Source organism: Bolinopsis microptera, chromosome 9 (genome assembly GCF_026151205.1).
Source record: "Bolinopsis microptera isolate Bmic1 chromosome 9, MBARI_Bmic_1.0, whole genome shotgun sequence".
Taxonomy (NCBI): domain Eukaryota; kingdom Metazoa; phylum Ctenophora; class Tentaculata; order Lobata; family Bolinopsidae; genus Bolinopsis; species Bolinopsis microptera.
This window is the reverse complement of record NC_087080.1, coordinates 1,593,198-1,620,663: the sequence shown is the minus strand read 5'-3', so window position 1 is coordinate 1,620,663 and position 27,466 is coordinate 1,593,198. Positions and strand designations below refer to the sequence as shown.

Below are 27,466 nucleotides of genomic sequence, written 5' to 3'. Positions count from 1 at the left end.
CAATTCCCAAAGAAAGCTTTGATAAATAGAAAGTCATCAGAATAAAAAAGAGATTTTGGAAGATTTCTGCTCTCGGCTCTCGGCTCTTCAATCTTCACTTATATCTAGACAAAGCAACTCAGTAGGCGTTTTAGTTTTACCAGTTTTTGTTGAAGCTTTACTAACAGTTTCATACCTCTTAGATTCACAGAAAAGCCTTTTTTGCGAAAAGAGGTGTGTATTAAGATTTACCACGTTAGATATTGAGCTAGGCCAATAGAATATGTGAAGGATGCGCTTGAGGTGCTTTCTCTGAACAACATATACAGACTCTAGAACATGCTGAGGTACGGCCCAGCAGCAGCAGTTGTACAGGAGCACTGATACTACTAGTGAGTCGTAGAGTTTGATCTTTCTCTTCTCAGTTATCCGACTCCTCTCTGATCCCTGGCACCACAGCTTGTCAAATGACCAGAAGGCGGTGTTAGCTTTATTTATTCTATTAGTAACATCCTGCTCTGATCCAAGCTTAGTACCAAGAAGCGTCTCGTTTCTCCACTCCTATTTTCCTCTTAGCTCATTATCCCACTCGTCACAAGCACCAACTTCTTCTAAATACACTCTGGTAAACTTTGTCTTTGTGTCATTGACAAAGAGAAGCTCCATTCACTGAGAATATTCTTGGAGATCTGAAAGATATCCTGTAACTCCTCCATATATGCACCAATCTTCTCTACATTGTCTGAATAGCCGGACTCAAGAGGCATGTGGTTATCGGCTATCGGAGGGTTGGGTCTTGAGGGGAGGACTGCTCTTATGTGCACTTTAATTAAAGCATATTATAGAGTTACTGCCAAAACATTTCACAATAACAACTCTAAACAAAACGTTTTATTCCTGCCATCAACTATTATTTGGTTGATATCATTTGATTTTGATATCACGTTGCATTTCCCTTTTCGGCTGGTAGCGTGTAGCCCAGCAATATTTTGTCCAAATATGAGCCAGCGTTTAGGACCTAGGTGTGTGCTCAGTGCTCACACATTCTTTGATCTCTTTAGTTAGTTGTCTATCAAATTAGCATGAGCAGTCAAGGGCAATTGTCATTAGAATAGCCAAACACAATTCAATGCGATTTGACTCTATCTGATTATTCAAACTTGTCTTGCAGGTTAGAAGCAGAATATATAATAGGTTTCTCTGGGCTGCTATCAAATAAAACGTTAAATCACATATGACAAGGTAATACGCTTGTAGCTTTCTATATCAATATTTTTCTTTCAGTCTGGTTTTGGTCCCCTTTTTTGTTACTCACTATTTAGATTTTTACTGAATTATAAGTTAACTTATAGAGTTACAGATAATAATATATGACAAATAATATTCGAAGCTAAGTTGCTGACTTAACAGTCGTCATTTGTACATTGTGCATGCTAATGTTTATGTAGATTAAGTTTATCTGTATTTTATGACAGTAGAGAAACTGACCCTACCTCACTAAATTCAACTACTTGCCAAAATAAAAATACCAACAATCGAATAAAGTTTAATAAATAATTAAATACAGTCACCAAAGAATGTTTCCTCAAGTTTACTTCTAGTTAACTAATTCGTGGTTTAAGCTTTTATTTTTTGAATAATTAAAGGAATGTAAAATACAACTTATTGTTTCATTAATTAAGTTTACCACCTATTTTAGAAGTGCGACTTTACGATCGTTTTCTTAATCTTATTCAATTAAGGACCTCCAGGGAGCTTTTCCTCTCTGGTAACCGAACAAAATCCACTCTGGCAGCTAGAAACTAGAAAAGTGGTAAAAAGAATCAAATACACTTGCTTAACCTTATTGTTATAAATAGGAATACAATATTTAAGGTTTTATTGATAGATCAATTATGAATTAATTCCTTTAGCGTTATGTACAGCCAGCAAATGAGACTATGAGTAGTGTTTATTTCTTGACCTTGGACGTGGTGACATTCATGGTTTTGTTCTTTTTGAATGAACCAGGTAAGACACTGTCAATATCATTATAAATTGATGTAATTTTCTTTTGTTGATCTAAATTTGTTTCCCAATCTTTTTTGGGCATCATATAGAGCAGCTTATGTTTCTTGAAGAATAACTTTGTCCTTTGTTGTAACTACTGTAAGTTTCATTCTTACTTGATACCATGAGTTCAGTTCCTTTACCTTTGGAGATATTTCAGCATTAATTAGAAGCATTGATTAGAAGCAGTGAGAATAAAATACACCTGGAGGTTTTTGATTTTACGGTAGTTTTTATTCATCATGTGTACGTGTGTACGTGAGTTGAAAATACTCAAACTAAAGATGAGTACTCAAATGTCACGTTTTCTTTCTCTCCCCTGGCTTATTTCCATGAGTTTATTGACTATTGTTGACTATTGTTGTCATGGTTACAGTCACAAACTCATGCATATAATTAGAGACGTCCACTCGAGCCCAAAACTAATTAAATCTTACTAAATTACCGTTTGTCATTTGTGCATCTTGTCACAATAAGCCAAATAGATTAAAGTAAAGTCATTAAAAAAGTCCGAGTTTCTCAATGTAAACAGACCTCTAATAAGTTTAGGAAACTATTGAGTTAAAATGTGTAATTGTATCGGTTAGTTTAGTGTCAGTACCATACAATCTTACCATTCTAAAGTGTTTCATATAATTACGCTGTTTTGGCTGAAGATAACATTTATTAACTTTGAAAATTCCGCCAGAAAATTGAATCAGTACCAAGTCATGCACCAGCCGACCATGATTTATAGCATTGTGTTACTGTAAGAATCAGGTACAAACCTATTGTCATGAACCGTTAGTTAACAATAGTGTGGTTAATTCTTGTTCACGGTCATTCAATGTAATCTACGTTTTCAGATTGAGATAAGTAAAGCATTTACCCTTTAATAATGTGTAATATTAACATGTTAGACATGTTAAATATATAATATAACATGTTTTATAACATGTTTAATGAAATGACTACCACTAGCTAGTGAATTAGTTCCGCTACTTTTACTCTACTCAATATACAGGCTCTATATAATACAGTGTATAATATTAATTAAATGTATAGTCTTAATTCTTACCCACATAGACCTGCTTAATAAACATTATGAAGAACCAGTTAAAACTGATGATTGTTAGTTGCCGGTTAGTAGCTGGTTATAGTGCACTGAAATAGAATTTGTGGTTTTTAGAAAGTGTCAATATATTCAACCAATCAAAATACTCATAAAAATCAATGTGACCACTTTTAATCAATTTTCCAGTCAAAGTTTAGTAAAGTATGTTCAAAGATCTTATCGTTTTGAGTTGAAATACCGTGAGGCCCTGTATTATTATTATTATCATCAGAATTCTCAACTTCCGATTGTAAATATTTCCACTAAAGTAACCACTATAACCAAAATTATTGTTCAGTTAGAAGCTGCGAGTTACTGGGTGCGGATGTTAACGTAGCGACTTCAGTTCCGTTTAAAAATACAGAACCATACGACGATGATGAGGAGGTGACGATAACATGTGTCTCAAATTATTTTGTTAGTTGGGGTACTACTGAAGATGAGGGGACAGGACAGCTCGTTTGTAAGGCTGGGGTGTGGAAGAAGGCTGATGATCTCGACTATTCTGGAATTATGGGTTGTGTTGGTGAGTTATTAAGATGATAAACATTGTTTTTACTCCTTGGCAGTGAAACTCCCAGCTATTCCCTCTGACTCACTACTCCCCCAGAATGTGTGAGTGGTACAGTTGATTGTACAGACGGTAACTGCAGCGCTCAGGGTGTGTGTGAGTGTAAAGAAGGCTACAAGAAATCCTCAGCTGACCCCCGACTATGTGAAGAGACGACCTGTCCCCTAACTCTTTCTAACTCTGCTGCTGATACAGTAGGACCGTATAGCAGTGGAACAGTTGTGACAGTCACCTGTACTCAGGGGTATCATATTAAGGAGGGGGAGGGGGAGACGAAGCAAGTGTTGACTTGTAGTGAGGAGGGGTTCTTTACTCCTCTTGCCAAGGATTGTATAGGTGAGTAGACGAACCTTGATGCTTACAAGTTGTTTCTACTTAAAAGTTGCAGGCTGACTTTATTGAAAGTTAAAATTTGGGAGGTTACTTAACATGTAAACATAATAGGCTATTAATTACTGTAATTTATTAAATTGTTTATTTGCTACCAATACTTCATTCTCCCACAGCAGCAGGCATATAACTACACGCACTGGATGGATAAGAGACCAATCCACACGTTCATTTATGTTCTATTTTTGATTTGAATAAAGTTATATAATAATAATTTATTAAATATTATAGGTCTAATATCAACTTTATTAAGTTATAATATTCGCAGTGTGCGCTACAGGTGATGATTGCACTCTCGGAAATTGTAATGATAACGGACTGTGTGAGTGTGACGAGGACGAAGGATATAAACTGGTGAGTAGCTTTACAATCTCACTCAATTCCATGTTTATAAAAAAGATGTTTAATATACGGCCTCTCAATGATTTATGTCTTGAAGATATAGAGAAACAAAGCAAGAAGGGATTTTTAACAGTTTATCTCAGTTTTCCTGGGAAATTGGGCGAAGAAAATTTCTCTAACAAGCGACAGTGACCAATCAGATCCAATCATATCCTTGCTACCTCACCAGTATACAAGTCTATACGATAGTGACCCTTATAAAGTCTGATAAGGTTCTTTATCTCCAGGCAGATCATACTCTGAACGTCTGTGAGCTAGTGTCCTGCAAAGAAGACTACTGTAAAAATAACGGGGTATGTTCCCAAAAAGGAATTGTACTCGAGTGTAATTGTCCGAGTGGTACAGATGGAGATAATTGTGAACATTTTACCTCGTAAGTAACATTGTCGTAAAAATATCAATTTTATACTTACTTAATATAGTTTATTCGTTTCACCTCAATAGGTAGGCGTAACATGGTTGGTTGAGTTTGATGAACTTTTCATTAATAATTACATAATGAACCACTTAATGAAATAAAGTATAGCAATTAAATGAAATATAGCAACGAACTGTAGCGATTAAATAAAATGCAACAATTTCATATATTATTCCAGCTGTCATAATGCAGGGGAAGCAATTAAACAAATTAATTTCTCTAGCTGACAGTATTTTAAGATGGCACTTGCTACTTCAACAAATTGGGCGCTCTTTCCTCAAAACCAGTCCTCTTACCTAATTCTATCAACTCTAAACACCCCAGATACCCCTGCGAGTCTAAGCCCTGTAAAAACGGGGGTGCTTGTTCACGTGACATGTCTAACTTGCAAGATGTCACTAATCATTTGTGTGACTGTTCTCATCAGTTTGAGGGCGATAAATGTGAATATGCTAAAGTATTTTACATACCGTAAGTAATAATAGTTAATGGTTTTTATCATTTTGTAATTTGTTCATTATTTCCCTATTTTAGTGAACATGTATTTTCTTGAACTCTAATTTCATGATTTGATCTTCAACATGTGTTTTAGTGAAGGTGGCACGGGTGCTAGAATTAATAGTCTCACAGTGAAGTCAGCAGAGATTGAAGTGAAAATGGCTGCTGGTGCCTCATACATGTACTTAGCTTTGTTCAAGGTAATTTTACGTTTGAAATAAAACTTTCAGACCAACTTCAACGATTTTAAACAGTGAACTGTTTAAAATATGAAGAAAAAAAAGCCCATATACTGGCAACCATGCTGTCACATCATCCTCCTTAAATTTCGTTGAACGACAAATTAATGTAAAAAGCGTTACATCGTAGGCATACTTTAAGCGCGCGTGTTGTGCCGCGCAGCAAACATTTGGATTTCTGATATGACTGGCCGTGTATTATAAAGTTGGTAACTAATAATTAACGGTAGGGTAATCGTAAGATCATCAAACATCAATCAATTATGTACGGACGGTGATCAGGTCGTTTGTAGGCAGTTCCAATATCTTGTCACCATTTTTGCCCTCCTTTAACAATTCATCTCAAACAGGGAATTTATATAGATGATTCAGAAAATGACATCAAGATAGTCTTACGGAAGGTGGACGACAAAACTTTGGAATTATCCGTAACAGAACAGATGGAACCTTACAAAACCTCAACAAAACGAGCCACAGGATTAAATTTAGCGTCCGGAGGAGTCACTAAGCTGAAACTTTACATTGACGGTAGTTCGAGGGAGATAAAACTAGATGTTGACTCTGAGCTGAAAGTCACGTCAGCAAAATTAGCAGACTCGTTCTCTGAGATTTGGTTTGGAGGGAGCCCAGCAGACTGCACCTGGTATGAGACAGATTGTCTGGCTGGAGTTTCTAGAACAATCTACGCCCCGTTTGTGGGCACATTTCATGCTGTAAAGTTGGGAGAGGTGAAGTTGGAGTTTGATAGAATATCCTCTGATGGTTAGTGTTTTAAACTTCAAGTTTTTCTGTCCAGTCCATAGTAAGATAGTACGACATATAATTGATACGACAGATTTATGTTTCAGAAGCTTACACTCATTTTTGATCAGTTAAGCTTATTCAAATTAGCCAATTTGGATCGTTTTGTCACAATTTATAGCTCATAGATATTAGATTGACATGTGATCACTAAAAATGCGCAATGTCCTGTATCAGGTAACGCAGTAGCCAGTACAATGAGTTGTTCAGAATACTCCTGTTCTAACGATGGTTCCTGTTCGGATTCTGATGGTCACATCTCTTGTACTTGTCCTAACGGTCTGTTAAATTCGGTTCTATCCGACTTTTTATACTTTCACTGTTTAATATTTTCACTCGTAAGTTTTTCATTTATACCACGTTTGTAGTATTCAACGTTGTAATTACATTTTGTGTGTTTTTGTGTAGCACGAGCCACTCTTTACAGCTCCCAAAAGAAGGTTATATATCAGTAACAATTGAAAAGAATCAATTAATAGTCGTAAAACCAATAATCGGTTCTAAATAACGCGTCATTAAAATTGTATACAAAAATTGACAACCTTACATAACAGGTTATAGCGGACTAGATTGTAACAGATTTACAGGTTTATCATTTAACGGTTACACGAGCGATTTCACTTCTAATTTGAGGAAAATACCTATCAATCACGAGCAGCAAACTCTTACCATCGGTAAATAATAATCTTGTTATTTACCTTCCGATTTCAATGTTTGGGTATTTTATCAATTATTTTCATCAGAAATAGTCCAATAGTTAAAATTCGTATTTTACTCGCAACTTCCCAAAAATCTGAAAATTCAATGCCCAGATTTTCAGAAGTCAGTAGCGGAGGTGGGGGAGATTTTGCAACTGAATATGGGAACTAAATGTGACCTGAGTCTTAGTGCTGCTGGAGGTACTGGTTATTTATAATCACGTGTCGTGGGCACTGGGAAGTAATCTTTAATTCTGGAACTGATCTGAACAAATTGTTTCTTATTTATGGTCTCAAACAAAACTGTTCGACTTAACTGATAAATAATGATATCATAAGTGATGAAAACAATTTATATCCCAGGAACTCAATACATGATAGGAGATAAGCAGGTAGCGGTAGAAGGTTCCAAAATAACCGTTAAATTTGACGGTACAGATGCTATCATTGGAGAAACTGTAAAAGTTCCTTGTTCTTGGGATTTTTCTACCCCCTCGTCTGACATTAAGGTGATTTTTCTTTCCTGTAATTTTGAGTTTCTGATAGTTACACTACTAGTTACCATAGTTACACTACTAGTTACCATAGTTACACTACTAGTTACCATAGTTACACTACTAGTTACCATAGTTACACTACTAGTTACCATAGTTACACTACTTGTTACCATAGTTACACTACTAGTTAACATAGTTACACTACTAGTTACCATAGTTACACTACTAGTTACCATAGTTACACTTCTAGTTAACATAGTTACACTACTAGTTACCATAGTTACACTACTAGTTACCATAGTTACACTACTAGTTACCATAGTTACACTACTAGTTACCATAGTTACACTACTAGTTACCATAGTTACACTACTAGTTAACATAGTTACACTACTAGTTACCATAGTTACACTACTAGTTATTGCGGCGAGGCAGCATCATCAAGTTATAAATATCAAATTTGTTTGCAGATCAGGGCCAGTAGAATCGACCAATATAATTTTAATTGAATAGTTTTAATACCTTACTCGGGAATATTATAGCGGGTTAATTTATGAATGGGAAAATTAATGACCGGGAAAAATATGGCGGACTTTCCCAAAACCCGCCAAATTATCCCGGTCATGTATTTACCGGTGGCCGACCTTTCAAGTTTTTTTTCAGAGGTCAACCAATTTTCAACCGAAATTTTTGTTTTTGTTACTTGTTAAAGAAGTTATTTCAATTTGCAGTTATTGATATTACTCAGAAATAGAAAAAAAAGACACGTCTATTTAAAGGAAAATAAATCTAAGCAATAATAAGTCAAATCTTCATTAAAGCGTATTCTCATTCTCATTATCGTTAATGTCCCCTCCATTATCATTATTGATATCCCCCTGCTGCTGACCGTCAAATTCGAAGTTGTATTGTTGTCTTAACAAGACTTTCATTTTGTCCGCTAATGGGGCTACTGCTCTGAAGGTCAGCCGGAGCTTAATTTCCTGCCCACCGCTTGGTATTGGGGAACGTCTTGGCTTTGCATCTTCAACTGCTCCAGTAATCAATCCACCGTGGACCACCGTGAAATCTGATTTCTATGACCAAATTGTAATTTTTATAACGAAATTATGGTAACAACCGCCAATAAAGTTACAGCCCTCCATCCACTGCTTCAAAAGTCTTCTCTAGCACATATGAGACTTCAGGTAAAATATGATGATCACCACCCCCTTGGAACCCCATAATCTGAGTCGGCGGGTTTTTTTATGACTGGTAAAATTTTTGACCGGGAAAAATATGGCGGAATCTTCCAAAACCCACCACTTTATCCCGGTTATAATATTCCCGAGTAAGGTAGATAACATCACAATCATAATCTGCGTGCCCTTCGGGGATGAATATTAACTTATAACAATTATATATTATTTTTGAGTAAACATTGGAGCTGGTACTACGGACCAGTTCCCCAATCAATCAATCAACCGTACTGACTAAATTGTACAGCGAAACGTTTACTGTTCTCTCTCCCCGACAGTATAAGTTAGGAGGGAGCAACAAAGCAATGTTGAGGAGGAGAACAACCTCAAAACGGAGCTCTGCCCAGAAACTCTCAGACCAGAGATACCAGGGTTGTGTAAACTCTCTCAGTATTAACGGAGTGGAGCTGCTACAACTGGGTAACACCCTCAATAATGTCGTCAGTGATCAGTGTTCAGTGGACCTCCTACCTCATAACCCTTGTGAGGCGAGGCCGAGTCCTTGTGGTGCTGGCTGGTCTTGTTCACCTCATCCTGATGACTATTCTGGTGATTAACCAATAACCAGTCATAACCAATAATCATTCTCTCATTCGTCAGATTACTTTGATATAAAGCTAATCTTGTTCGTTGTGGTCATCCCAAATTCGGTATTTTCAAAATTTCAATCTTATTTAAAATATGTAACTATTTTCAAGCTCTCACTAACACACCCGATTCCGACCTCCAATATTTTGTCCCCAACAATGACTCTGTTCAGCGGTGTGCAAGTTCTCCTGTACGGCAGGTCACGAGTGTACGAGTAAGGGGGAGTGTTCAGAGTTCAGGAGTATTAGTGAGTGTATCTCGGTGTTGGGGTCTGACCAATGCAGGATTCGGTGGTACTACCAGTGTGTCTGTAGTGCGGGGTGGGAGGGTAATAATTGTGAGACTGATAAAACGGAAGGTAATCTGCCCCCACGTCTATCATCTGATTGCTAGAGTAGCAGCGTTACTATGTCAACTGTCAGCGTTACTATAGCAACTGTCAGCGTTACTATAGCAACTGCCAGCGTTACTATAGCAACTGCCAGCGTTACTAAAGCAACTGCTAGCGTTACTATAGCAACTACTAGCGTTACAATAGCAACTGTCAGCGTTACTATAGCAACCGCCAGCGTTACTATAGCAACTGCCAGCGTTACTATAGCAACTGCTAGCGTTACTATAGCAACTGTCTTATTAATCGCACTTGCTAATTCTACAAACCTACTTTTTCTCGCCTAAAGCAAATCCACTAAACAGCAAAAAACATTTATCCTAGTTGACACTTTTACATCTTTCAAGCTTTAAAAAACCCGGATTTTCTGATGGTTCACCTGGCAGGTGACGGTGGACTGAACAGCAACACGATAACCATTTTGATTGTAGCTCTTTTGGTGGTCATGGTTCTGGGGATTGTGATTGTCATTATCGTAAAGAAACAAAAGGTTTCCCCCATCAACGTCATCATATCAGGAAAAGGTAAGTGGGCAGTAATAGTATTAAATAGTATACTATTGAATACTTATAAGTTAAGATACGGAATATTTATAATACGGGTTCTTTTCGCTCACCAAGTACAAAGAGCAACGCTGGTAGCCAGCAAAGTTTTCAAAGTGAAAGCGAAAGTTCTTAAAATGGAAGCGAAAGTTTTTTAAATGCGCGTAGGTTATAGTTATAACCTTACTGGCTGTAAGGGCCTATCTCTGAAAGTAAAAGAGATAGAGACTAAGAGACTTTCGGTTTCAATTTCAGTTTTTAGCAAAATGTTCGCCTACTAAAACTAACTTACCCCCAAAAGGAAATTTGAAACAATGTAGATTTTGAGTTATCGCGAAAAAAACTACATTGTGATTTATTAAGCGCGCATGCGAGCATGAGCTCGCTGTGAAGACGCGATCACCTCTAATTTTATATGCTTATATGCTATAATAATATCACCTCTATACTATAAACACGCCCATATCAGCCAGTATACAGTTTGTATAAGGTTTGCTAGGCGCGCGCTACTTCGAAGAAATTTAGACGAGTAAAATCAACAATTTTCTCACCACCAGGTAATTCTAACGGTTGGTTTAGTCCGGAACCGCTGGATGTTACCATGGAAACACCCCCAATCTTATCAGATGGCAATCGAGCTGTGAAACTGAATTACTTTTGATCCCGCCCACTGTCGCGTGTGAACTCTAGTTATTTATCAGGTCTGTTCTAATATTGTGTCCACAATATTAATTCTAAGATTAACATAATATAATTATTCAACTTTAACTGCGATATAATCAGTGTCGCTGTGACGGGTTAGATATGACGTCGGGTTAAGTGTCTTGCGATTGGTGAACACAAATCAGGGACATGTTGATTTTAAATATTAATACTAATCTTTGAAGTTTGATTGTAATTACGTAATTACTTAATTATACAGTTCAATTCCACGTTCAATTCCACCTTTATTACCCTTAGTAACTGTTAAACCTTCAGATATTGCTAAGAAACTTCGCTACTGATCCGTCGGACGAAAAACAAACGTGATGTCGTTGTGAACCTGAAATAAATAACCTGTCACCAAACCACGTGACGTCACCAAACCACGTGACGTCACCAAACCACGTGACGTCACCAAACCACGTGACGTCGCCAAACCACGTGACGTCACCAAACCACGTGACGTCACCAAACCACGTGACGTCACCAAACCACGTGACGTCACCAAACCACGTGACGTCACCAAACCACGTGACGTCACCAAACCACGTGACGTCACCAAACCACGTGACGTCACCAAACCACGTGACGTCACCAAACCACGTGACGTCACCAAACCACGTGACGTCACCAAACCACGTGACGTCACCAAACCACGTGACGTCACCAAACCACGTGACGTCACCAAACCACGTGACGTCACCAAACCACGTGACGTCACCAAACCACGTGACGTCACCAAAACACGTGACGTCACCAAAACACGTGACGTCGAATAATCTGCCATCCATTGACTGGGTATTTGACTCAGTCGAACGTCATATTATTATTTATTTGTTTAATGAATTTTAATGTACAAATGTAATCAGTAATTAAATATCAATTAATTATCTCTAGTGGTGGCCTATCTAGAACGTTGTTACCATAGTTACACGACTTAAGTTACCATAGTAACAGTGATTTCGAGAATAAAGTAATAAGAACTGTCAACTTACTCATCTTAGAGTCTCTTTTAGTTTTAAGTTTAATGTGTAATTGTTAATTGAACTGTGCATGAATTGCCGTTGAGTTTTCATTTATATTTTTTTAACTATGCAAAGTTTACTCTAATCATTTCAAAATTCAATCAGCCTTAAAAGTTCGTTTTATGACAAAAATGTTTGTAATTTTAGTTATACTTTAGTTTAAGTTACAAATTTTATTTTTGGTATACGTATTTATAATATAAATATGTCTTCAAAATGAGATTTTTGACAGAATTTGCAACTTAATCCTCTTCTCATACTGAAATTAAATTTATGTACATATTATCAAAAGATTAAGATGGTCGCATCCAAATTTGTTTGCATGGTTTGTAATTTGTATGTTGTAACTTATTTTGAAATCAAAATTATTGTAAAATAAATAAGGAATGAGTTATTTCTGGCTCTTACTAATGCGCTCGCTTAAGGGCTCTGACTAATTCGCTCGCCCAAAACGGTCGCTTAGATACGCGCTAAGCGACCGTATCTAAGCGACCGTAGCGACCGTTTTGCCACGATGAATACATGACCTTCTCATAAAACGGGGAAATAACAGGTGATCTTTCGGAGAGTAGTTCACAGAGTACTTTTAATACTACTACATGCAGTACTACTATTATTACTAACTGGTAGTACTAGTAGTAGTAGTAGTAGTACCACATACTGTGAATAAAAGTAACCCGCGACTAATTTGTTGCACATTATTTTAGATGTATCGGTTTCGGATAACGTTAGACACGAAATCACTAATACTTTATAAAAATGATGAAAAAGTATTATAATGATCACAGTCTCGTGAGTAGGATTGGATGGATCCAGCTTTGCTAGCGCAGGAACTGGGAAGGTATGCTCCACATGGGTAGGATTGGATAGATCCAGCTTTGCTAACGCAGGAATTAGGAAGGTATGCTCCACTTTTAGTGGCAGGATAAACTCAGTCTGTAAGCTTCTATACTAATTACTACTACTACTACTATGTCGGAGCTAAGTCCGATCTACGCCAGATAACACCCTCCATATATCCCTGTCCCGCATCAGGGTTCGCAGTTCCTCTTTAGAGTTTGTCCCAACTTCCTTCAGTAACATAGACAAGTAGCTTTGTCTTGGTAGGCCTTGCTGTGCTCTACCGTGCGTAGGTTCTAAATCACTGGCAAGTAGCTCAGGATGTCTGATGCAGTGTCCCGCCATTTTTAATCTCCTGCTTCGTAACTTGTTTGACAGCCTTGGTAGACTTACCATACAAAGTTATACTGCATACTGGCCGGAGTTATTTTAGAGTTGTGCCTCACCTTTGGCTTTAACTCTTGATTTCTGCAAATCTAGATTTTCTGCGGACGTTTTTCCCGTTTAAAATTGCTAAAAACTTATTTTTGGTTTAATAATTGTGTTTTCGAGGCTCGAAATTCGATCCACACGCAAAAATTCTCTGCTACTCTCTGTAATTAGTAATTACATAAGTCTTCATAAATCTTAAAGTTAAACATTAGCATTGGGCTACAAGGAAATGACACTATCTGTAATTACATAAGTCTTCATAAATCTTAAAGTTAAACGTTAGCATTGGGCTACAAGGAAATGACACTATCTGTAATTACATAATTCTTCATAAACTTAAAGTTAAAGTTAAACAATCGCATTGGGCTACAAGGAAATGACACAAAATGAGTACCTATAAGTAATAAGTATGACATATAATAATTCGACGAATCTTACGAGCTTGGCTCTCCCATTGCATTTGCACACCTTTCCTGTCTTTACTAACTGGCTCGTTTATAGAATCTTAATGTTAAAGTTATTTTCTTTTACTTTAAAAGAGAAATTAAGATTTTGTGACAATAAGCACGTAGAATTGTAGGTATATTATAATTTTTTCATTATCTTTTCTTACAATAATAAGATTAAGAAAAGATAATGAATAAATAATATTAGGTGTGTAGGATTTCAAACATTTCACAACTCACATAATTATTGTGCATTAAATTTCTATTCCGTTAACATTGGTTAGTACTTTTTGGCCAGTCCCAATCAACAATCAAAATAACCTTCATAACATTAACTGCCAACTGGACCATAGTTAGACATATACCGTTTGGACTGTGGTCTCTGCATATTATAGAGTGACCTGCAATTCTACAGGATCACCCGAACTCTTAAAGGACACAATTATCTTCCATATCAAGGATTGAGTACAGTATGAGTAAGCTGCGTCTTGTAGACTGGGCCGGCAATTTCACCACTTCAATTATTCAAGGTACCAAGTTTCTTAGTACAGTAAGCTGCGTCTTGTAGACTGGGCCGGCAATTCCACCACTTCAATAATTCAAAGTACCAAGTTTCTTAGTAAAGCAGCTCTTAAAGTTAACCGTCCGTTAGACAAGGAGTCCTATGTGGATGAGCATAGTTTATCCTAATTTAATGGGTGCTTACCATTAGTTTAGCATATTAAGATTTGTCCCGCTCTGCTCTCCCAATGCCTTGTATCACGTCGTGACCCCCAATGTCGTTTCACTATATATCCTGTACTTGTAGCTTTGTAGAGTTTCTACGCTACAGGGGGAGCCGGGCACTCAAAATACAGGGCGAGCCGCGCACTCGTGCGCGGTGGGTCATACAACGTATGACAACCAATGCCCCAGCCCGAAACCAACCACTTTCGGAAAAATCTCCAAGTTTGCAATGTAAATCAGTTCTAAACGGTCAACGTTTAGACAAGGAATCCTATGTGGATGAGCATAGTTTATCCTATTTTAATGGGTGCTGACCATTAGTTTAGCATATTAAGATTTGTCCCTCTTTGCTCTCCCAATGCCCCAGCCCGAAACCAACCACTTTCGGAAGAAAATCTCCGAGTTGGCAATGCAAATCAGCTCTAAACGGTCAACGTTTGGACAAGGAATCCCATGTGGATGAGCATAGTTTATCCTATTTTAATGGGTGCTTACCATTAGTTTAGCATATTAAGATTTGTCCCTCTCCCAATGTCCGGACACAAACCTTGCCAGAGTTTTCTTAGAGAGTTAGAGTTGTGCCTGACGTTTGGTTTTAACTCCCGCTCTCTGGAAATCTAAATTTACCGCGGACGTTTTCTCTCGGGTAAAATCGATAACAACTGATTTTGGTAACGAACACTGCAAAGACGCAGCGAGCAGGATAATGCCATTAGGCCCACTGGTCGCACTGTTTTGTGATAGGAAATTCTAGAAGCTTTACCACTCATTGGAATTTGGCATTGAGTATGGTTTTTATGAGCTGTCAGTCTTCAACTTTTAAAGTTTTAAGCAAGACAATTCAAAACATTTGTAATATAGTGTGTTTTCTTTTTTTCCCCACTGCACTACCTCGCCGCAAAATGCAAATGATCACATTGAATACCATCTCGTCCATAGCTACGTTGCAAAGTAATGACGGTCTTATTTGTCCTTAGTAACAGTTAACATGACACAATATACTAAATTACAGAAATAGGTCGCACTTGAATCAGTGGTGTAACGTTGCCTGTTGGCGCCAAAAAAGCGCCCCCTGTTGATGCCCCTTCCCTTTTGGCGCCCCTCCTAAAATTGAACAAATTAGGTGATTTTAGAGGATACGTCGGTAAAAAATCTCTAAAAAGTGTGTTACTTTCTAGAGCAAAACGTGCAGTTTTGCTAGTACTTCAGTTAAGTTTTTCAAAATTATCCCACATTCAAACGACAATTTGGCCAAGGATGTTAAGTACGTAACGTATCTTATAAACGTACGGCATACGAGCGTATTCGGACAAAATTTAACATCAAACTTTTTTTCTAAAGTTCTAAAGCTGCAAAATGTGCCGTATTTCACCTATGTCTTAGAATTTAGACAAACGGCGTATTTTCGACTGGTTTTTCGGCGTACTTAACATCAATGATTTTTGCGCCCCTAAGCCCTAAGATGCAAAATGAAATTTGTGATAGAGCCGAACCATTTTTTCTTTTGAATGCACCTTTTTGTTGCCTCTATATCTTACTTATAAGTCAGAGAATTATCTTTGCTTGTCGTTTGTACGACCGCCCACGTGCAAATCAGACGAGAAATAGGTAGTTGCGTAGTTACCATGGTAACGAGGATTATTACACGCACGTGCACGTGCAATGATTGTTTTAACGTCATTTTGATCAGTTTTATTGATATTACGCTGTGTTTAGTACGAGCAACATTTTAATTGGCTGTATCTTCGGTTCATATGTAGGATATTTTTTGACGCCATTTAAACTTACCAACAAAGAATACTATTAGCTTCCTCCCTGTGACCACGGGTTTTCTAGTCATATAATCTTACTTATAATTCAGAGAATTATTTTTGTCTGTCTGTACGACCGCCCACGTGCAAATCAGACGAGAAATAGGAATTTAGGTAACAACCAAAAGGTTCCATAGCAACGGTGTTTTAATGCACACATGCACGTGCAAAGACTGTTTTAACGTCATTTTGATCGGTTTTGTGGTAATTACGTTGTGTTTAAAGTGTTTTATATTTAAATCGGCTGTATCTTCGGTTGAGATGGATATTTTTGATGCGATTAAAACTTTCTTTCAAAGAATACTACTAGCTTCGTCCCTGTTACCACGGGCTTTCTAGTCTCTACTATAATTCAGAGAATTATTTTTGTCTGTACGTACACTGTACGACCGCCCACGTGCAAATTAGATGAAAAATAGGAATTTAGGTAACAACCAAAACGTTCCATAGCAACGGTGTTTTAATGCACACATGCACGTGCAAAGGTTGTTTTAACGTCATTTTCATCGGTTTTGTGGTAATTACGTTGTGTTTAAAGTGTTTTATATTTAAATCGGCTGTATCTTCGGTTGGGATGGATATTTTTTGATGCGATTAAAACTTTCTTTCAAAGAATACTACTAGATTCGTCTCTGTTACCACGGGCTTTCTAGTACTATAATAATTCAGAGAATTATCTTTGTTTGTACAATATGTCTGTACGACCGCCCACGTGCAAATTAGGTAAGAAGCAAAAGGTTGCATAGTAACAAGGATAACGAGGGTTGTTACACGCACGTGCACGTGCAAAGATTGTTAAATGTTAAAACGGCATTTTTATCGGTTTTGTTGATATTACGTTGTGTTTAGTGCGAGCAACATTTTAATCGGCTGTATCCACCGCCCCTGGTGCAACCCCTTACGGGTTAACGATGAGAAGACAGGGACTTCCGGTCATGGCCTGCTACGTGCAACTCGTAGGAGTATGCAATTTTCCTGTAACGTCACTGTAGACCACTCCTAGCTGTCGTTGTTTTGAGTGTCCGATCCAAAAACCAAATCCCAGGGTACACGAGACGTGGAAGCATGTGAGCGTGTTAGAGTCTGTTAAGTATTAGAGTCCTAGGGTTACACGTGACGTGGTAGCCTGTGAGCGTGTTCAATCCTAGGGTTACACGAGACATGGAAGCCTGTGAGCGTGTAGACCGCTCCTCTATCGTTGTTTTGAGTGTCCGATCCAAACCAAATCCTAGGGTACACGAGGCGTGGTAGCCTTTGATCTAGTAAAATCCTGGGGTTACACGAGATATGGTAGCCTGTGAGCATGTAGTCCGCTCCTCTATCTTTGTTTTGAGTGTCCGATCCAAAACCAAATCCTAGGGTACACGAGACGTGGAAGCCTGTGAGCGTGTTAGAGTTTGTTAAGTGTTAGAGTCCTAGGGTTACACGAGACGTGGTAGCCTGTGAGCGTGTTAAATCCTGGGGTTACACGAGACGTCGTAGCCTGTGAGCGTGTTAAATCCTAGGGTTACACGAGACGTGGTAGTCTGTGAGCGTGTAGACCGCTCCTCTATCGTTGTTTTGAGTGTCCGACCCAAAACAAAATCCTAGGGTACACGAGGCGTGGTAGCCTATGAGCGTGTTAAATCCTGGGGTTACACGAGACGTGGTAGTCTGTGAGCGCGTAGACCGCTCCTCTATCGTTGTTTTGAGTGTCCGACACAAAACAAAATCCTAGGGTACACGAGGCGTGGTAGCCTATGAGCGTGTTAAATCCTGGGGTTACACGAGATATGGTAGCCTGTGAGCATGTAGACCGCTCCTCTATCGTTGTTTTGAGTGTCCGATCCAAAACAAAATCCTAGGGTATACGAGGCGTGGTAGCCTATGAGCGTGTTAAATCCTAGGGTACACGATCAGACGTGGTAGCCTGTGAGCGTGTTAAATCCTGGGGTTACACGAGACGTGGTAGTCTGTGAGCGTGTAGACCGCTCCTCTATCGTTGTTTTGAGTTTCCGATCCAAAACCAAATCCTAGGGTACACGAAACGTGGAAGCCTGTGAGCGTGTTAGAGTCTGTTAAGTGTTAGAGTCCTGCGGTTACACGAGACGTGGTAGTCTGTGAGCGTGGACACCGCTCCTCTATCGTTGTTTTGAGGGTCCGATCCAAAACCAAATCTTAGGGTACACGAGACGTTGAAGCCTGTGAGCGTGTTAGAGTCTGTTAAGTGAGTCCTAGGGTAACACGAGACGTGGTAGTATGTGAGCGTGCTAAATCCTGGGGTTACACGAGACATGGTAGCCTGTGAACGTGTCAAATCCTTGGGTTACACGAGACACATGGTAGCCTGTGAGCGTTTAGACCGCTCCTCTATCGTTGTTTTCAGTGTCCGATTCAAAACCAAATCCTGGGGTTACACGTCATGTGGGAGCCTGTGAGCGTGTTCGTTTCCTACGGAAGGTGTTATTTGCCTTTGGGAAAAGCGGTTATGCTGCGGTTCTAAGGTTAGTAGAGGCTATTAGAGCCTTTCCTTGTTGTAGAGATGGCTAGTCCCTTCCTTTGCATAGGTTAGAAACACCCATGCACCTCCCGTTCGAGCCACCCACCCCACACCGTGTGGAGGTTCGGTGAGGTTTTTCGTGGGGCGAGTTAATTATTAAACTTGTATTATGTACTTTCCTCAATCTTCAGTTGTTGATATTTCGTTTAAAGTTAAACATCGATTTTTCTAACAATGTAGAATGGCAGACATGCGGAATCTTCAAACGAAGTTAATATTCCTACAAATCATCTCGCTATCTCTCTGTGGTAAGCTATAATATAACATATGCATGCATGAGCTGCTATTTTACTTATCATTGATCAAAAATAGATCAATAATTTATCGTTATAGAAAATAGAAATAGTACCACTTATACCCGTTGAAATGAGATAATTATAGTATTTTTATACTGGGGTGGGAGATAAGTGCAAGTATTATAGAATACTCGTGTATCTGTACACATATGGTACACACTTAAGCACTTCACTCCAAGGGTAGTCTAAATATTGCATATATTTGTATGATTTTGTTGGGTGGTGTGTATTTGCGAATAGAGCTCAAACTTCGCATCTGAATTAGTGAACAAGCATATCGGAAAAATCAAGGCACTGGGACTGGACCGGGAATTGAACCCGGGACCTCCAGCTATCCGGACTGGTGTTATAACCGCTAAACTACCCAGGCCCTAGATACCCTGAAATTTCCAACGGCTTTGTTCACGTAATCATAGCTATTATTATCATTACTCTACTCATTGCATTCCACACATCAGGTATAGACTGTTACATGTTATCAATTTTTATACTGGGGTGGGAGATAAGTGCAAGTATTATAGAATACTCGTGTATCTGTACACATATGGTACATATACACATGTATATATATACATACATGTACACATATGGTACACACTTAAGCTCTTCTACTAATTATAGTATTAAATACTTTTCACCAAAACCAAAAATTGGATAGATTGGACCATCGACCGTATCTCCTTTTTCCAAACACAAAGGAAGTAGATCAATTTAAGTAACCGTTCTCAAATTTATGCAAAATGATACCGGGAATGTAATCGGTCGCTCATTTTCCCCATTCATTCACGGCCTGCAAATTGTAACGAATTTAGGTTAACTACATTAATCAAACTCAGTAGAAATATTTTTGAGCTGCTTTCGGGCTGATACTTAGTGTACGTCAGGATAAGAGCTGTAGGTAGTGTGTCCAATGAGGTGAATTTTATCCAGTAGAAGTGCAAGTGTCGAAAGTATTATCTTTGAATTGACCACAGGGTGACAGGGATCAAACAGAAAAGAATCAAGACCTAAATGATAACATTGAAAATCCACCTGGTGTCACTATAATAAGTTCAAATTGTTTAATTCTCGGTAATTCACTCCTCTGTTTGCTTCATGCTAAATCTAACAGCTGAAACAAACAGGGGTCTGACTCTGAGTTAACAACTTATACTCAAAACGGCATTTTCTAGATGTCTCAGCCTACATATCATAGACTTAGTTGCTGTGGCTTGTGTAGTTACATTATCTGATTGGACATACATCTATTGTTAAATAAGTGTTTTGTTTAAAAATAACTTAAAACTAAGATCTTGATACTAATGACCTCCGTCAATAAAATTAACGCTCTAGGGAAAAAAGTTTGCTGTTTTCAGCATTGTAACAGTCTGTATGCTTTGATCTTCCGCAAATACAACAAGGTGTAAAGTTCTAAAATATTGGATTATAAAAGATAGCATAATATGTCGTTGTAAGAAAAATGTTTTACAGAGCTGGTCGCATAAATACTGCTGCCTATCGAGTGACGGCAAGGCACCTAACAGGCAGCGAAATAATCGGGAAATGAAGTAATCGGGAAAAATTTGAATTACATGGTTCCTGCAAACCGGATAACAGGTTAAATCAAATGATTACATAATATACTGATAAAAAGTGTACCATAATGATATGTATGCGATGTATACCTTAAGGTCAATAAATTTGATTCACAATAAATTTGGTTACAAACATTTTGGTAATACCATAATTTTAGTCACAAATTTCGCAAATTTGTATACTACCTATGGGAAAAGGAAGTAAGAGCCATACTATGACTGTTGTCACGAGTAAAGGCACGGCCTCTTAACACACTGTGCCATTTGTCATGATTTTAGGCTCGATCTCTAAACGTACTATGATAATTGGGATGAAAATAGTAAAATGTGCTGTCACGTCGGCCGGGTGGTTTAGTGGTTTTAATACATTTACTTCCCACACGGACGACTGGGGTTCGATTCCCAGTGGGGACCAATCTGGTTCCCAGTGAGGACCAATTCGGTCGGATGCAGTTCGGCCATCAAACCATGGTTTGATGCTTTCATTAGACCTTCTATTCGAAAAAACTTTTGGCGGAAAAAAAGTTTTTTCAAAAACTACCTATACTACCTTTCCCAGTGTTTCAAGAAATTCCGATCATTTTGAGCCAATAAACATTTTAATGATTTTTGGTTACTTGCTAATTAGTAACTATCCAATTATCTAATTGTCTGACATGAACATTGCATTTGTCTTACAAAAGTTTTTTTCGTCGATATGATAATTACCCTCTATTAATTCGTATCCTTCTACGATGTCCACAGCTGAAGATATTTGACAAACAAGAAAGGAGGTAAAAAGTGGCAAAAGTGGCAAAAAGTGGCCTTAAGACACGTGGACAATTTTGGAAAAGTTGGCCACCCGAATGAAACTTAAAATTGAACCTAAAAACGTCATAAATCCTTTGGAAGCTTCTTCTGTCAGTAGATCGATTTTTTTAGACGGATCTGTCTGTACTATACTGCTATCTTTGCGCTCTGCACTGCAAATGTCCATATCACGCAAAATATTGACCTTATTAGGTAATCGTGACGTCACGTTATCCATGACAGTTGGCACGAGTACTGAATAGACTGTGCCTGCAGTCACGTCAGGCACGGATTATCAGCTAGGTACGGCTTTTGAAAAGCCGAGTGCCTGAGGAGTTGTCACGTATCCTTGGCACGCCCTATAAACACACTACGTACATATGGTCATTACATCTGACCGCACCATGACAACAGTCATGGTGACAACAGTCATGGTGACAACAGTCATAGTATGGTCGGGCCCTTAAATTCTGAGAATAAACTATGGGCGACATTCTTACAATTCCTTTACAATTTTGCTAGAACACCTCTTCTTTAAATTCATGATATTCATTAATCGTTGCTCAGTAGTCATGAATTAAACATACAATTAACAGGTTGGTTACCAGTCGAACGTTACGTGAAAATAGAGTGGGATCTTGAGTCGACACCTTTAGAAATTCAAACTGATAGTTTGCTGGGGAGTGACGATTGGTTGGCAGTGTTCTTCTACTCAGCTGAGGGAGAGAAAGCAGGAGATGTCCGGCTCTCCTTCAGCTCTACTCTAAAATACGGGCTCAGCTTATGCACCTCATCCTACACTAACTTCCCTGTTAATCTCCCCTCTACTGCTGACAAGGTGTGGCGTATCACTCTAACCAGGACTGCAGGTGTTAGACTAGTGATACACTGTAACGAGGTGGAGGTGCTCAGCATACTGCTCTCTCAATCAACGTGTGATGACAGTAGGTGGAGCACGTACTGGAACAGGGACGTAGCAAAGATAATGTTCAGGCCCCGCGACACAGCATCTGATTACTACGGAACACAACCAGGTGACTAATAACAACAAGCATTGGTTTAACAAACAATAACTTTAATTTACGAATAAGCCAACTTGCTGATCTGTAAGCTCGTGATTACGTGTTTTCTGTCTAAATTTCAAGTATGCCATTTAGTTATTTTAACATAAACACATATATTATAGGATATGTGCATTGTGCAATGTTCATTGTGCTTCATAGTTTGTTGATGAAGCGAATTTTTAGAATTAATCCTAATGACTGATAACAATTTGAATTAGTATTGGGCTTAGAACCAAGAAAGAAAATGTGTGGTACGAAATAACAAGAATCGTAAAAGTCTGGGTGGCAATAATTTCTTCGAAAACCGTGGAATATGTGGATATTTAATTTTTCACATATTATTATAAATCTAATGTTATTGTAACACATCTGAACTGTACTCAAATAGTTATATGATAACAATTTTCTTATCTTCCACTACGATTTGCCAGTTTTAACGTTATTAATTCCAGAGCCGTGTGGAGAAGGAACATATCGGAATGATGCTATGACAAGCTGTGAGACATGTGACGCTGGATTGACACCAAACTCTGATAAAACAGCCTGTGGTAAGATAACTTTAAAGCTTATATTTAATATTATTGTTATGTTTTAAATTTGAATTAACTGAGCTATAGAATGAAAACCAAGGATATTGGTACTTACAATAACATCTTAATAATTATAGGTAGTTCAAACGAATTGCTGCTTTTAAAGATTTCCTAATTCTTCAGAGCCATGTCCAGCTGGAAGCTACAAGAACATTGACATGAACACATGTAACGAATGTCCTGATAACACGATCAGTTCAGAAGGAGCAGCCTTGTGTACAACTTGTGAACTTGGCCAGAAACAAAACTCAGGGAGAACTGTGTGTGGTAAGAATTGTTAACAAGAACTGAGCTGAGATGATTATATCTATATAGAATATAGATGGGTAAAGATATGGTAGGAGTTAAGACGTGATAAGGATAAGGCACCAGATAGGGCTAAGAATCAAGAAAGCAAATTAATGGTGGGAAAAGACAAGAACCGTAAGGGCTCAAGAGTCTGGGTTGCAATAATTTCGTCGAAAAACTGTGGAATATGTGGGTATTTAATTTGTCACATATTGTTTCTCTACTGTTATTGTAAAACATCTGAATTGTACTTATATAATAACGATTTTCTTATCTTCCACTAAGATTTGCCAGTTGTAATAATATATAACGTTATAAACCCCTCCGGGATAGAATAAGATTCTGATAATCCCGGCTCCCGCTAAATAGATTCTGATAATCCCGGCTCCCGCTGTTAGTTTTTTCCCGCTGAATAAATAACCCCGGCACAGCTTTTATAATCCCGCCCCGCTAATTTGGCTCAACAAGATTTGTTTTGTTTTGATATTCCATGAGAATTTCAACCGCGTACTGTCACGTGTTTTGATGACGTGTATCACGTGACTAACTACTACGACGCGCATTGGTAAAAATGTCACGTGACCTATGGCTTAACGTAAGAACTATAAATACACTCGATCTACGTATCGGTCTAATTGCAGGCGCTGGCAATACTCCAGCACACTACATTACTTAAACTCTTACATTAATAGGACCAGTTCCAAAACTTGTCTCGACGGTTACATTTGATTTTGTCCGGTTCGGTTAATTTTGTCGAGTTTGATATTTAAGCCATGTATTATAGTCGTCTACTTTGATGAACTTCATGACACGATATCATTATTAGCTTTTATCGCTTGCCAGGCTTAACTCGACGCCCCTTATCGATATTCATATTCATTCAACGTTCTGACTGAGGAATAGTGTTTAGATATAACGCCAATTTCAATTCAAAGTCATAGTACCTTAGTTGTATTTATTTGGAAGTCCCCAATTCCATTTCATATTTTCCATAATGATCTCATATAGCTAGAATTAAGAGTAAAATGTCAAATTTGTTGGTCCTAGCACTAACCCGGAGGGGTTTATAACACATAACACCGGCACGCTTAAGTTATATTAAAATAACCCCTCGTGCTAAAGCACGTCGGGGTTATTTTCATAATAATCCCTCGTGCTTCGCACTCGAAATTATTATAAATTTTTCCCGCGCGTCGCGGGAAAATTGAAATATAATCCCTGCGCATGCCGGGGTTATGTGTGTTATAAAGTTATAATTCCAGAGCCGTGTGGAGAAGGAACATATCGGAATGATGCTATGACAAGCTGTGAGACATGTGACGCTGGATTGACACCAAACTCAGACAAAATAGCCTGTGGTAAGATAACTTTAAAGCTTATATTTAATATTTTGTTGTGTTTTAAATTTAAATTAACTGTGCTATAGAATGAAAATCGAGGATATTGTTACTCACGATAACTTCTTAATATTAATAAGGTAGTTCAAACGAATGGCTGCTTAAAGTTTTGCCAATTCTTCAGAGCCATGTCCAGCTGGAAGCTACAAGAACATTGAGATGAACACATGTGAAGAATGTCTTGATAACACGATCAGTTCAGAAGGAGCAGCCTTGTGTACAGCTTGTGAACTTGGCCAGGAACGAAACTCAGGGAGAACAAAATGTGGTAAGAATTGTTAACAAGAACCGAGCTGAGATGATTATATGTATATTATATAGATGGGCAAGGATAGGCTAAGAGTTAAGACGGTATTAGGATAAGGCGCCAGATAGGACTTAGAATCAAGAAAGCAAATTTGTGGTACGGAAAGACAAGAACCGTAAGACTAAGAGTCTTTGTGGTAATAATTCTATCTAAAAACCGTGGTTGTGTGGATATTTAATTTTTCACCTATTGTTTTAAATCTTATGTAATTGTAACACATCTGAAGTGTACTTGTATAATAACGATTTCCTTATCTTCCACAACGATTTACCAGTTGTAATAATATATAACGTTATAATTCCAGAGCTGTGTGGGGAAGGAACATATCGGAATGATGCTATGACAAGCTGTGAGACATGTGACGCTGGATTGACACCAAACTCAGACAAAATAGCCTGCGGTAAGATAACTTCAAAGCTTATATTTAATATTATTGTTATGTTTTAAATTCAAATTAACTGTGCTATAGAATGAAAACTGAGGATATTGGTACTCACAATAACTTCTAAATAAGGTAGTTCAAACGAATTGCTGCTTAAAGATTTCCTAATTCTTCAGAGCCATGTCCAGCTGGAAGCTACAAGAACATTGAAATGAACACGTGTAAAGAATGTCCTGATAACACGATCAGTTCAAAAGGAACAGCCTTGTGTACAACTTGTGAACTTGGCCAGGAACGAAACTCAGGGAGAACAAAATGTGGTAAGAATTGTTAACAAGAACCGAGCTGAGATGAATATATTTATATATAGATGGGCAAAGATACGTTAAGGGTTAAGACGGGATAAAAATAAGGCGCCAGATAGGGCTAAGAATCAAGAAGGCAAATGTGTGGTACGAAAAGACAAGAACCATAAGGGCGTAAGAGTCTGGGTGGCAATAATTTCCTCGAAAAACCGAGGAATATGTGGATATTTAATTTGTCACACATTGATTAATTAATGTTATTGTAAAACATCTGAACTGTACTTTAAATAATATAATAACGATTTTCTTATCTTCCGCTACGATTTGCCTGTTATAAAGTTATAATTCCAGAGCCGTGTGGAGAAGGAACATATCGAAATGATGCTATGACAAGCTGTGAGACATGTGACGCTGGATTGACTCCAAACTCTGATAAAACAGCCTGTGGTAAGATAACTTTGAAGCTCATTAAATTAAATGTTATTGTTATGTTTTAAATTTGAATTAACTGTGCTATAGAATGATAACCGAAGATATTGGTACTCACAATAACTTCTTGATATTAATATACTTATATAGTAACGATTTCTTATCTTCCACAAAAATTTGCCATTTCTAACGTTAAAATTGTAGAGCCGTGTGGAGAAAAATTATATCGGAATGATGCTATGACAACCTGTGAGACATGTGACGCTGGATTGACACCGAACTCTGACAAAACAGCCTGTGGTAAGATAACTTTAAAGCTTATATTTAATACTATTGTTGTGTTTTAAATTTGAATTAAATGTGCTATAGAATGAAAATCGAAGATATTGTTACTCACGATAACTTCTTAAGGGGGGGGGGGGGGGGGGGGGGGGGGGGGTTCACCCTGATTTTTTTGTGAAACTTGGTTTCGAGATAGTTGACCAACAAACTAAGACCAGTGACCGAACTTTTGAGGGGGTCCCAAACCCCAACCGCCAAACGGTGCCCGCGGGGCAGCCACGCCCATATTTGGTCCAAATTAGGCCCAATTTAGCTAAATAACCTGAACATGCCCAAAAACCAGATTTTATGTGCTCTACTTGTAGCTAGTGGTCCCGTGAACTCGTATATGAATTTTCATCAAGATTGGACAAAAAATGACTGAGTTATGAGCCAAAAACAATATGACCATATTTGGGCATACGCACCAAATTTGATCGACTTTGGCCCATAAATTGGTCAAATATCAATATTTTTGAATGAAACCAACTTTATATGAAAGGTAAGCCTATACTACACATTCTCTATGATTATCAGCTCAGTATCTAACTAACTGTGGATTCTGTGTTCAAATAATCGCAAAAAATGAACAAAATCGCCCATATCTCAGTTCGCGATATTTGCAAAACTGATTTCGCTCAAAACAATAGAACTCAATAGGGTTTCAATATTTTTACATGAAATTTTCAGAATCGACGTAGAATCGCATTTCGACCTTAAGTTTTGTATTGGAATTTGAGTTAGGCCTTTAAAAAAATTTGGCGGCCAAATTCCAAAATTTGCCAGGCATTTTTCCAAGAATTTGGACC

General features: G+C 38.0%; 1 protein-coding gene, 1 long non-coding RNA gene and 1 other non-coding gene across 3 annotated transcripts; 2 read left to right on the top strand and 1 right to left on the bottom strand.

The window, feature by feature from the left end:
- Positions 1–7,243: 7,243 nt before the first annotated feature.
- LOC134821219 (uncharacterized) lies at positions 7,244–11,516 on the top strand. The gene is made up of 7 exons (XM_063831915.1): positions 7,244–7,339; positions 7,502–7,647; positions 9,152–9,422; positions 9,634–9,819; positions 10,239–10,376; positions 10,952–11,095; positions 11,373–11,516. The coding sequence occupies exons 1-6, from the start codon at positions 7,300–7,302 to the stop codon at positions 11,053–11,055; spliced, it is 885 nt and encodes a 294-aa protein (XP_063687985.1). The 5' UTR covers positions 7,244–7,299; the 3' UTR covers positions 11,056–11,095; positions 11,373–11,516.
- A 7,992-nt stretch (positions 11,517–19,508) lies between these two features.
- Positions 19,509–19,582, bottom strand: Trnas-gga (transfer RNA serine (anticodon GGA)). The gene has a single exon. It is a non-coding gene; the product is annotated as a tRNA-Ser (tRNA).
- Positions 19,583–22,355: 2,773 nt separating this feature from the next.
- On the top strand, positions 22,356–23,414 carry LOC134820480 (uncharacterized). The gene is made up of 3 exons (XR_010160893.1): positions 22,356–22,608; positions 23,091–23,186; positions 23,352–23,414. It is a non-coding gene; the product is annotated as an uncharacterized LOC134820480 (long non-coding RNA).
- Positions 23,415–27,466: the final 4,052 nt, after the last annotated feature.